Source organism: Danio rerio, chromosome 10 (genome assembly GCF_049306965.1).
Source record: "Danio rerio strain Tuebingen ecotype United States chromosome 10, GRCz12tu, whole genome shotgun sequence".
Classification (NCBI taxonomy): Eukaryota; Metazoa; Chordata; class Actinopteri; order Cypriniformes; family Danionidae; genus Danio; species Danio rerio.
Genome location: NC_133185.1, coordinates 6437501 through 6450362, shown reverse-complemented (window position 1 = coordinate 6450362; position 12862 = coordinate 6437501). Strand labels below are relative to the sequence as shown.

General features: G+C 35.0%; 1 protein-coding gene across 2 annotated transcripts in view; it reads right to left on the bottom strand.

Moving 5' to 3' along the window:
* The window catches only part of map3k1 (mitogen-activated protein kinase kinase kinase 1, E3 ubiquitin protein ligase), a 103665-nt gene that overhangs the window by 35685 nt on the left and 55118 nt on the right, over window positions 1–12862 (bottom strand). For both annotated transcript variants that reach the window (XM_005155507.6, XM_068223888.2), the window contains exons 3-8: window positions 9749–9961; window positions 7925–8119; window positions 6143–6259; window positions 5499–5647; window positions 4620–4741; window positions 2144–2225 (exon numbers count right to left, since the gene is read on the bottom strand). In XM_005155507.6, coding sequence (XP_005155564.2) covers window positions 2144–2225; window positions 4620–4741; window positions 5499–5647; window positions 6143–6259; window positions 7925–8119; window positions 9749–9961 — 878 coding nt within the window. The remainder of the gene's footprint in view (window positions 1–2143; window positions 2226–4619; window positions 4742–5498; window positions 5648–6142; window positions 6260–7924; window positions 8120–9748; window positions 9962–12862) is intronic.

Below are 12862 nucleotides of genomic sequence, written 5' to 3'. Positions count from 1 at the left end.
CCAAAATTATTTATCAACTTTTATTAGACCCTGCGGACACCCTAAAATACCAAAAATTGCAATTCATGCTTAGATGACACAAAAAACTATCTTTAATTTTAATAATATGAGGCTGGGTGACAAAATGATCACTATAGCAATCAATTCTCTCAATAAAACAATTACACTTGTTCAATAGTTGGTCAATATAAAGTTATACTTCAAAAATGTAGGCTGAAGCATAAATTTCCAACAAGCCTGGGCTGGTTTCCTGATTTGATTCAAATAAAAAGTATGTATTTCTTGGCCGTCTCGCCCTGCCCTGAGATGACTAAACAATTAAAAAAACCGCTAACAAATACATTTGTTGATGTGCAACAACAGGCTCATGTGACTGTCTCAGCAGATCATGGGTTTCGATAACTGGACTAACCACCGGGTCGAAAGGCACACCACCATTAGAAACCAGTTGTCCATAAAGTGATGATTGTGTCCTTTTGCTTACATGTGAGGAAAGAAAAATAGCTTTCTTTGCAAATTATTTACGCACGATAAAATACAATTTTTGGTCACAGCATAAATCACAGCTTTGCATGTAAACATAGCTAACGATGCATCTCCATAATACTAGGGCTGAACAATATATCATTTATGCATCGATATCCCAGTACGTGTATCTGCAATAGTCACATCGCAGGATTAGATTATTTATTAAAGATTAAAAGATGAAGATATGAACCCAGACTTCCCCACTCAGATAAGGAGCATCGGATTGCGGGACTGGAGTTCTAAAGGTTTGTCTGACTTTTCAGGAATGTTTCCTTCTGAAAATTTGAGATCATTTAAACAAATTAGAACAGAGTTTGATATTGCCCCCGAAGACCTTTTTAAAATATCTTTAAATTCGGCATTTTATAGAGTCCCTACTAAAACCAATTTCATTTGAAATTATCGGAACTGGAAGAAAGCATGCTGTCAGTAAGATCTTTTAAGGGTTTATTTCTTAATTCTATGCCTTATTAGTTTACTCTGATTCCTCAGTTTATGATTCCTTGAAACCACCAAAGAGTTCGGTTTAATCCTGAAGATTGGTTCAAGATCTGTGATGGTACCTTTCCAAAATGTACCTCAATTTCCAAACATGAACAAAATTGTAAGTTTTTCCACAGAATTTATTTTGCACCTGTTTGTCTGCATAAAATGTTCCCAGCCTGTTCCGATCTCCGTTTTAAGTGCAAGACTTGTAAAGGCACATTTTTTTCATGTATTTTGGTCATGTGTTCACATCCAACTATTTTGGAGAGGGATTTATTCTCAACTCTTACATGTCTGGCTAAGTAATATATATATATATATATATTAATAAAAAATTGTCTACTTCTCAAATTCCAACTATTTCCATGTGGATTTCTCAGTCTTCAGTCTTTCTTCCTTTGGAAAAATTAACTTATGACCTCAACCACAAACAGTACAAATTCAGGAGAATTTGGGAACCTCTCCAATCCTTTCTACATAAACTCTGAATTTTTTATTTTATTTTAAGAGAGTTCTGGCTTCTTCTGTTTTGTTTTGATTATTTGTAAAGATTATTTTTTCAAATGTATTATTATTATTTTTTTTTAAACTTACATGTATACATTTTTATTTAATTTGCAGGGCTTGAGGATGGTTTGTTTGCTTGTTTGATTGATTGTCTTTTTTGTTTGTTCTACCTGAAAAGCTTTAATAAAAACATCAGGACATTATTACATTTTTATTTAATTTTTTAAATATTTTTTATTTTATTTATTAATTTTAATTAAGTGATATTTTTTTATACTTGATTGTTTAACTGCTGTACATAAATACTGTTAGACTCCCAGGAAAACCACTAAGCACAATCAATTTGTTTATTTTCAATTGTAATTTATTATAATTCATGCTGATGCACTGCACAGAAAAAGATCATCCTAGTCGATCTAAATTATTGAAATCTTTACGAGTAGAGCTACTCAAATAATCAGGTCAAATTATATTCATATTGCAATAAATATTGCAACAAAAAATATCGCAATGTTAGATTTTTTCAACATCGTGCAGTCCTACTGAATACACAAAAAATTCCAATGTATGTTTCTGAGGAATCTAATGCTCATAAAATCTGTAGCCGTTTCTACATCTTTACCTGTAAAAATCATGAGGCTTCCATTTGGCTCTACACAGTGGGCAGATTAAAGGATCGTGATTTCTTCTGCACTCCTCGGCCCCTGAAAAACAAATACCACACAAAGATCAGCAACAACTCATTACATAAAGAGCTGTTGGGGGGATCTAGGGCTTTAAAAATGGGTCAAGAATGCCAATTCAACAAATGAAAACTAGACGGACATCCAAATAGCTTCCTGCATGCAATAATGTCATTATTAGAGATTGAAGACCAACACTGGAAATTAGGACAGTTTTATGCAATATACTAAATCTGGCTTCACTTTACCATAGAATTTCAGAGTTTTTCCCACTTTGTCTTTCTAATAGGCTCGACACTTATAATCAAATTATTTGATATAATCAATTCGAAAAGAAAAAGAGATCAAATTTGCAGTAATCAACGCTTTGTTTAAATAAAATAAATCAATTTAATGCATCTGTTTAACATTTATTTAATTTGCTCATTAAACTAAGCAATATGTAGCCTGTTTTTATTTCATCCTGTAATTAAATTGTTGAGAGTTGTAATGTAATATCTAAATTATTAATTCCATTGTTTAATTCAGAATATACTGAATTATACAATGTAATATACTACATATATAATGGAAGTTGAGTTGAATGCAATGAAGCTTATTTCAATACATACACAGCGGGGAAAATAAGTATTGAACACGTCCCCATTTTTCTCTGAAAACATATTGCTAAAAGTGCCATTGGCTTGAAATATTCCCTGGACGTTAGTAACAACCAAAGAAATCCATATGCAAATAAAATAAAACTAACTAGTTTACAAATTAAGTTATGCACAATAAAATGAAATGACACAGGAAAAAAAAGTGTTGAACACATGAAGAAAGGCAGGTGTAGAGAGGCATTGAAAGCCCAGACAGCAGCTGAGATCTCGCAGTAGTTCTTCAGCAACCCTCGGTCCTTCCTCAGTGTAATTTAATATTCGCTGGTTCAGTTCAACATCTACATTGCCAGAATGATTAAGATGAAATCAGGGTGGACATTTCAGCAAGACTTTGGCTGTTTCTCAATTCCAAGAACGCAGAGAAATTACTTGCGTTTTTGTGGAGACCGATCTTCCCAGGTGTCCTCAGAAGAACAAATTCGGGAGACCATGAGAACAGAAAAATGAGATGCTGTATTTTTCCTGATGGCCACGTGACCTTCATATGTTTTTAATGGACAATTACTTAAACATTACAGCATTCATACAACCATTTATTATTTTTCCCCTTTCACAATATATACTATGCATAAAGACTTTACAAATATACGTTGCGCAATATAAATAAAACAGATTTTAACACAATTTCAGCAAATAAATACCCTTAATATGTTTATTCCTTTATTAAGATTTTCATATGAATGCTTATGGTGACCGTTTCATTTAGCAAAACTCCTGAAATAAATAAGTGATATCTCTGAACTTTAATAATAAATCTATATTACAGACTTCTGGGACTTCTAGAGCGAGTTGGGTGCTTAAGTCTACATCCATGCATCCTCAATTTCAAGAATGCATTTGGGAAGTTTTATAAGTCCTCCGCTCTTGCAGTCTTGAGTATTGGAACTGAACTTTGGCAGCTGATTATGACGTTACACGAGAACATGAGGACGCAAGACCGCTGAAGAACGCACATTGAGAAAGAGCCAATGATCCAAAACACAGTCAAGGAAACTCAAATGCTTTCAAAGAAAGAAAATCAAGCTGTAGAATGGCCCAACCAATCTCCTGACTTGGATCCAATAGAAAATACAAATTAAAGATCAGATTTGATAGACGAGACCCACAGAATCATCAATATTTTTACACTGTTGAAGTCAAAATCGCATCTGAGCAATTCAAGGCTTCATTCTCCATATAAGATGTGCCTTTAAGCTGTCATCAACAAAAAAAGCCCTTTGTATAAAGTATTAAATACATTTTAGTAGTTCCGTACTTTTTCCTTGTGTCATTACATTGTTATTACATTGACCTAATGTTTTGTTTTATTTTTATGTTTGCATTGTTTGGGTTTTTACCAAAATCTGGTTCAATTCCATTGTCAACAGCTCTTTTAGAAATATTAATCTCAGGAAAAAACATGACGCGTTCAAAAAAATGTTTATGCTTCTATGTATGCATGTATATATGTGTGAATGTGTATCTGTATTGGCATTTATGCAGTTTTTACTGCTCTGTTGCATTTCAGTCACAAGATCTTCAAAGAAATTGCAAAAAAGATTAATATATTATTAAATTAATCCATGGCTGCAGCCCTACAACCCAAGTAAACACAAAAATGTTGACAGCTGCATTGTTTTTTAAGTCATGAGTTGATAACCCCATTTAAAAAAGGCCAAACAAAGCTTAATATTCGCTCTGACAAATTCAGAAGTCAGTGTTTAAAACATAAGCAAGGAATGTGGGAGTATTGTGGGATATTTCTGCTGGCACTCACATATAGACATGCAGTGATGGTGGAGTTTGTTTCGGCAGCCCTCTTCACACACTGTCAGACTTTCTTCATCCAGCATGTCCAGCAGACAGATGGGACACATCTGCTCCTCCTCGTCCTTCATACTGTGCACATGAGGACACACAGGGGTAGATGTAAGCAACATTTTCTTTAATGTTCAGAAAATATGAATTAGCTGTAGCATGAAAACCATCAATTTCAGAAGTCAAAAAGCTTACTGACGTCAACACAGTACATATAACTAAAGACCCATGACCATTTAAGTTTGTTAAGACAGACAAATATAGTAAAGTGTCAGAGCAAAATACAAACTTAGACTGAAGGATTATGCTAGACTGCTCTTATAATTAAAAGTGATGGGGCCATTTTTTACTATACAAATAACAGCAACTTTACAAAGCGAAAGTAAAGCCAGAATCCCGGACATTTTAGGAGATTCCGAAATTACAGTCGGACTCATTTTGGCGGAAAAGGCACATCTCTGTGGGTCTGCAGAGCACGTGAGACTGTCTATGTGGGAGGCAGATCGCGCCACACACACACACACAGAACCAGCAGTAAGAAACGTGCAGAGCGAAAGAAGATTTTTCACTGGTTAATCGATCGCGAATGTTTGGCTTTCTTGGACGGTTACAAAAAAAGTGTAAAAAGATGAAAATAATAGTGATATTTACGTGTCACGACCAAATATACTTGGGCGGCCATTAATAGACCTGGGTGGCCCGCCCAAGTAAAGTCTATGTGTGGAAAACACTGAATTATTTACGATTACAATTTTGTAACCGATGCCACGGTTTAAAAACACTGAAGATAAGACACATTCAAAAGCAAAATTCAACATCTAAATGACGCATCACAAACCTGCTTTCATTACTGGATGGTGAGGCACTGGAGGTACACGAGGTGTGAGAGTTGGACATGCGGGACACAAACTTCTGGATGGTGCTGCGTGAGGGAGCTTTGATGCGGGAGCTGCGGCGATTGTGGTACTTCTGAAATAAGCTCTCCACCTGAATGAAAACACAGCATCGATGTGAACGCTGAGCTTAAATTATAAATGAGATCAAAACTAACCATATGATTTTGTTAGCTCACATTGAGTGTTGTGGTGAACAATTCATCTGTGCATGTCATTAAGAAAAAAAAAAGTTTGCCCTTGTAATCTTTAATTGAAATCTAAAAATCCTCTTTTTTCAGTTTTATTCTCAGATTACGTGATTTTGAGGTATTGGGAAGTGGCTAACATACATAACCAGCAAACACAAATGGTGAGGAGGAGGACACAGTTAGGTTGTATTTACTCTAAGACCTATTTCCTGATCTTTCTAAAGGTTTGAAGTGCCTACTTTACTACATCCAATCATCTCGCAGTAGAAAAACAAGCCACGCCCACTGTTTTCCCATTTAATATTCTGTTTGTTTAGGAACTGCGTCACAAAAGAAAAAAAGAAGACAGAGCACAATGAGGCTTGTGGAGCTTTGTTTGGGTTATACAGTCTCCTCACCTCAAAATTCTTGAGGGTTTTCCGCCACAGAAGAGGATCTGAAGGCTCCAGCTGGAAAACTCGGAGCATGACGAAGAGCACATGGATGCAGAAAGTTCCTCTGCCGCAGCTGCAGGTCTGATCACAAACAACAAAACAGTTTTCATTGCAAGTGCTACAATTTTATGCATTATTGCACAATAAACATGAAGAAAACGGTTTCGTTAAAATGCCGGTACCAGAGTGAAATTCAATACCTTTTAAGACCTTTTTTTTTTTTTTTTTTTTTTTTTTAAAGAGTCTTTTCATACATTAGGACCTCATCGCCACTATAGGTTTCAACCAGTAACATTGGCAACATTTAAACTTATTGTTTTTACAGTAAACTACTAAATTGTCATGGCAATTTCAAAATTCCGTCTCTGAATGAGAGACAAACATGTTCAATTATATTTAAAAGATGATTTTATTCTATTGCAAGAGGGTCAGACAGTAAGATTGCATGGTTTACTGGTACTATAGTAGTATCGTGATGCTATGGCTTCAAAATATTGGTGGTGCCAACTTGGTATTGTGATGCTTCAGCTGGTATAGTATCGTAAGATGAATTAATGGTATCACGACAACTCTGAGACAGTCATACAGAAGCACAGGTCGCTGCAGAGTGTGACAAGGAAGGGAGGGCTTTCTCCCGCCTATCAGTTCTTCAAGGTTATATTGACTTTCCAGTCAGAATTACAGGCCAGACTAACGATATATATTTTACTGCATTCTTTCAAAGCACCAAGCTGTTTACCACATTTTCTCTATTTTGTTTCATTAGTTTTACCTAGACTTATGCTACCTAATCAGTTACTGATTTTTACATGACAACACAAAATACTGATCGAAATAAATTAAATTGTAATGTTTAAAATGTTAAATTTGACATTTTCATTCTGATACCATCTACATCAAGTTACAATCTTAAGAATGTTTCACAAAAAATAGTTTTAAAACACTTCAAACTGAAACAGCAACAAAAGACCATTCATTTGCAATATTTTAACATTGTTTAAATACATCCTACCCTGTTCAGACAGTAATACATAAAAATGGAGATGTCCATTTTCCTACAGCTGGCTTAAAAGGCTCACGTTTTACAGCAGATTTAGTTCAACCAATAGTCATGCCTGAAATGTCATTTCCATTTACACAAATAAATCTAAACTTGTGCATTGATAACATACTTTTCAGGCCATTAACTACAGTCATGCAAGCCCTGAAAACATTAATGGTGCATTATGAGCTTGTAAAATGTTGATTTAAAAACATTTATTAAAAAATTATGAAAAACAATGTGCATGTAAACATGTAACTGACAGAATCCCGATGGCATCTGTTATACTTCCTCTGGCTCAAATAAATGGGGTGGTTGTCAAGAATGATCTGCAGCCATACGTATGTTGCTAATCTGCTTTTTAAATTTTTAACTTATGTTGTTGTCTTGAATGTTGTTATTGTGTGATTGTTGTTTGTATGCAATTGCTGTCTTAAATACAGAGTTAAAGACTAATTTCCTTTCTGTGCCAAGCAGAACGGACAATAAAGTTTAAACTAAACTAAGGAGGAAAGAAAAGTTTTAATGAAATTGAGTGTAGTGAAAAGTATATTAGATTCTGGAAAGCAGTGAACTTAAAGTAAAATTTTCTCATAACAAACAATGATAGAGTGCGGAATAAAGTACAGTACAGTAAAAATAATCTGTACGGTCACCACCTCGTGTCATTATTTATAAATTTCTGGCACAGAGATATGGCATACCTGTGGACCAATGAACACCCTGAACTTGTTGTCAGGACTGTCTCCGCCAATCAAGAATGAGTTGGGTCCTATTTGCTGGAGCAGGTACAGGCGCGCCCTCATGACCTTGTTGACCCTGCGGCTGGTCTCCTCTGGACTGTATGGGGAAAAGCCATCAGGGGAGGGAGCTCTTCGAGGAGGGGTCACACGTCCACTCTGCCAAAACACATCAGCTCCATGACAAACAGATCGTGGGTAAAATACAAAAACATTTTTTTAATCTACAGTCTTAAGCACTGATACAAAAAATTTATATATTTTGCAATATTTTAGTATTAAAAAAAGTAAATGTTAACTTGATTTGGGATTTTTATCCTTTTTCAGATTCTGAAGGTTAATGCCCACTGAAATTTTCGCACGTTAAACAATTAATTCAACCTCACGTTGTGAGAGTCGTATTGACACGCTGCCTCAGAAATTTCCGTCCGTCATAGAATTTTTTGGAATGGGGTTCAATTGGGTTCTGGTTTTCACATTCTATTCAGGTCCACCATAAAGATGAATTTATGTTATTGATAAATGTTATTTATCATGCAGCAATTCGTTTTGTTACTGGTGCACCATTTAATACTCATCTCTGTTAACTGTATTCTTCACTGAATTGGCCTTCTCTTCAATCACGTCGACAAATTCATTGGTTTCTGTTCACTTACAAAACTGTTATTAGAAAAACTCCACTATATTTACAGTCACTTCTTTACATTCAGGACACATGTCAAAATCTGCGCTCTAATTTTTTTTTTATTAACCTTTGCATACCCAAAGTTCGCACTTCATTTGGTCGATACTCTTTCAGTTTTCTGCTGCTGATGCTTGGAATCCTCTGCAGCAGACCTTAAAGCTCAGCACTTTCATTCCGCTATCACCTTTTAAAAATTCAATCCAGTCAATAGTTCAAGATCACTGTGCTTGTTTTTAGTTTTTTTTACTGGTTTTATGTGTTATTATCTGCATTCGTAAAATTGTTATTGTATTGTATCCCTACTGCTTTATACTGCATCTGCTTTTCATGTTGCCTCTTGGCCAGGTCGTCATTGTAAATGAGAAGTGGTTCCCAATTGACTTACCTGGTTAAATAAAGGTTATTATAATTGAACTGAATGTAGACCAAGGGTTATAATAATATTCATAGTTATATTGATATTTATACATAATCAAACTACTGTGCAACATGACCAAATAATAAAATATTTTAGTATCAGTTTTGCTTTTGTAGTTTGGGCCCAAACAAATATTTAAAAAACCCATTGTTGCAATTGCTAAATAAATATTTGTAGAATTTGTAATTGATTTATTCTTTGAAACCGTAATATTAATTTATGCAATGCTTTGATTTAAGTAGGGTTAGTCACAGTCATAGCCGTAAATGCAATGATACTAATAATTGGCATAATTTATGTCTGTGCTTTGGTTTTTGGCCTTGGTTGCCTCTTTTTCAGATTCAAGAATTTTCATTTTAATGCAGGCCTAAAGTAAATGCTAATTGTTTCCAAAATTCTTCAGAATATCTTTTTGTATTGTGTTCGACTGAAGAAAGAAATTCCTAAAAGTTAAGAGGCACTTGAGTATAAGTAGATGATCAAATTCTCATTTCAGTGAACTATTCCTTTAAAGGTTTCATAAAGTGACTAAAATGTTTTTGCAAGAGTTATAAACGGATCTCAAGTACCCAAAAACTGCCATTTCTTTACATGTATTTGTTTTTCTCATTACAGAGAGGTGATCTAAATATTTGTGGCTTAAAAAAATGCCTGAATGCAACAAAAAATTAAAACAAAGTCTCACGGGCACTGGTGAAGCTCTCCGTCTGCGTAGGCCAGGAGAATCTGGCTTCCCAGCAGTCTTTGTGGAGGACGATGATGAGGAGGAGGAAGCGGCTGAGAAAGAGGAAGGTCCGGGAGACGGGCTGCGTTGACCTCGGCTCTGGGATGAAGAAGAGTTGTGACTGTCACTCCCGGCTTCAGTGCCGTCGGCTCTCAGAGGAATGGGCTTCACAACCTGAGACCACAACAGAAAACATCAGCAAAATCATCCTGCTTCCTCTGCTTTCATTCTGTACAGCAGAGATTAATCAGATCACTCAATACATGGATGATGATTGATGGAAAAATCTGACAGTTACAGAAATTTCACCAGATGGCTTGAATAGCTCTATTTTACGTTATTTTGGGGAGTCTAAAAGTACCTGAAAACAGAAATTAAGAAGCACTTTCTAGACAAGCAAAAATATTGCTCTATCTTTGTAAAATTCCTAGGTCAAAATTAAGTATTTTTTTTCTATAAACAAGCTAGATAATCTGCTACAGGGATTAGTAAAATAACTTTAGATATTTGGACCAGAAACAAGACAACAATTAAGTAGGTTCGAAAGTAAGAACATTATTTTTTGCAGTGTAAAATAAAACACTGTATAGTCCTCATCATATAAATAAAGATAATCCTTTTTTTAATGTCATAATACACAAAACACATCTTTAAATGTCAATTTATTATGCCTGGATGTTTTAAACTCACTTGAAATGCGTATGGCCACAGGCCTTTAAATATATGCAAATGATAAACGTTCCCTCTATTACGGTCCAACAATGTAGTGACTCTAAAAATAACATATTTTGAGGCTACTTATAACTCAGACTCAACATTGCAGATTCTGCGAGCTGATTATTGTGGTATTGATGCTGAAACGATGTATAAAACGGTGAAAATCATCCTATTTCCTCTGCTTTTATTTTGTACAACAGAGATGAATCAAACCACTCAATACATGGATGATGATTAGAGCTTTAAAATATAAGAAAACTCTGATATTAAATTCCACCAGATGGCTTGAATAGCTCTATTTTACGTTTTTCTGGGAGGTCTAACAATACTCAGGTAGAGAAGTTAAATAATCACACTGTTTCAAATCCAAATATCTATACAAATTTATAAATCAAGAAGCATTTTCTAGACAAGCAAAAAATACTGCGCTGTTGAAAGATTCCTAGGTCAAAATTAAGAGATTTGTTTTTCTTTAAACAAGCTAAATAATCTGCCACAGGGATAAGTAAAATAATCTTTAGTTATTTGGACTAGAAACAAGACGGTACGAAAGTAAGAACATTATTTTTTGCAGTGCAAAATAAAACACTATATAGTCTTCATCATATAAATAATTAAAGACAATCTTTGTTTTAAATGTCATCATACACCTTTAAATGTCATAATTTATTATGTCTGGATGTTTTAAACTCACTTGAAATGCGTATAGTCACAGACTTTAAAATATATGCAAATAATTAACGTTGCCTCTACTATGGTTCAACTTTGTAGGGACTCTAAAAGCAACGTATTTTGTGGCGGCTTATAACTGCGAGGTGATTATTGCAGACATTGCGATACCGATGCCGAAACGATGTACTGCACAGCCCTTATGATGATGATGTTATTTGGAAGCTTCTGAAAGTCTTGTTAATGTTTTGTACGACTGCAAGCTATTAGTTAAGTGTGTAGCTGCAGTGAGGCGCTCAGTGTGAAAGTCCGTCCGCATGGTCGATTGTTCTGACGGTTATATAAGGAATGCCGGCTGCACTCAGGAGGAGGCTTTCCACTTCAAAACCTCACAGTTCCTGTTTCTTAGTACGACCATTCTCAGCTATTTTTGGTAACTGGGCATCTGATTCAATGATTTAAAGGGATAGTGCACCCAAAAATGAAAACACTGTCATTATTTACTCACTATCCACTTGCTCCAAACCTGTTCTATTCTCTTTTTTCTTTTGAAAGCAAAAGGAAGATATTTTGAAAAATGTCATTAAGCAGCAGCCATCGACTTTTATGGTATTTTTGGTTTGTACTATAGAAATCAATGGCTAACGTTCTTCACAAGATCTCCATGTGTTCAATAGAGGAAGTTTAGACACATTTAACTGTGAGTACAGTAAACGTTGGGGAAATTTTCCTTTTCGGGTGAACAATACCCTTAATCATTTACAACAGTTAACAATGGTTAACTAATTCAGATTTACTTATTAAAAGTAGTCATGTAAAAATCAGTAATTTACGGAAGAATCAGTAGTAATGGCATTTGAATAAAATGTTAGAGAAGCATGCCAATGGAGTCTAACTGGATACGAAAGACGTTAAATAAGAACTTTAAGTGCAGAGGGTTGGGATTTGCGTAATACAGTTATTCTGAAATAGGGCTGCACAATATATCATTTCAGCATCGATACATCAATGTGATTATTCGCAACAGTCACATTGCAGGATATATGCAATGTTAAGTTTGTATAATAATTGATCATTTGCATGCGTTTTTTTTCATTCATGGAATTTTATAATGACTTTAAAAGCATTCAGGTGTAGGAAATTGTACCATTTGTGACCTTAACTACGATAAATTTTACTGAATTATTTTTATCCTTCAGCTACTATACTTGAATACTGTTAGACTCGGGAAGTGTTAAAACACTTTATCTCAATTGCAGTCGTAATCTTTTATCGAATACCACGACCTTCCCTCTCCCCTCTAAACAACTTTTCCTCACTTCTGGTCACATGGAGTGCCTTTGGGGTGGAGCTATCAATGTTTGTTCTGCCTTCATCCATTCGTCCAACAATCCAATAAGGATAAAATCACGCACAATCTTAAAGGAGCAGTAGGTGATTGTCTTTAGAAACATTTGTTGTTGTGCAGGTTGAAAGTCCGACATCCCTCATAAGCGATCCAATAAGCGATCAGCAAAAACATGCTGAATCTAAACTTTAAAAAAAACCTGAATCAATATTGGAGTTACCTTTGCACGCTGGAGAAAGGATGACATCATGGCTGAAGAATTTCTCTTAGACAGGTAATGTTCTGTTTTAAAACTTTTTTAGCTTCACGCAAAGCAGATGTTGTTGTTACAAATGGGTTAT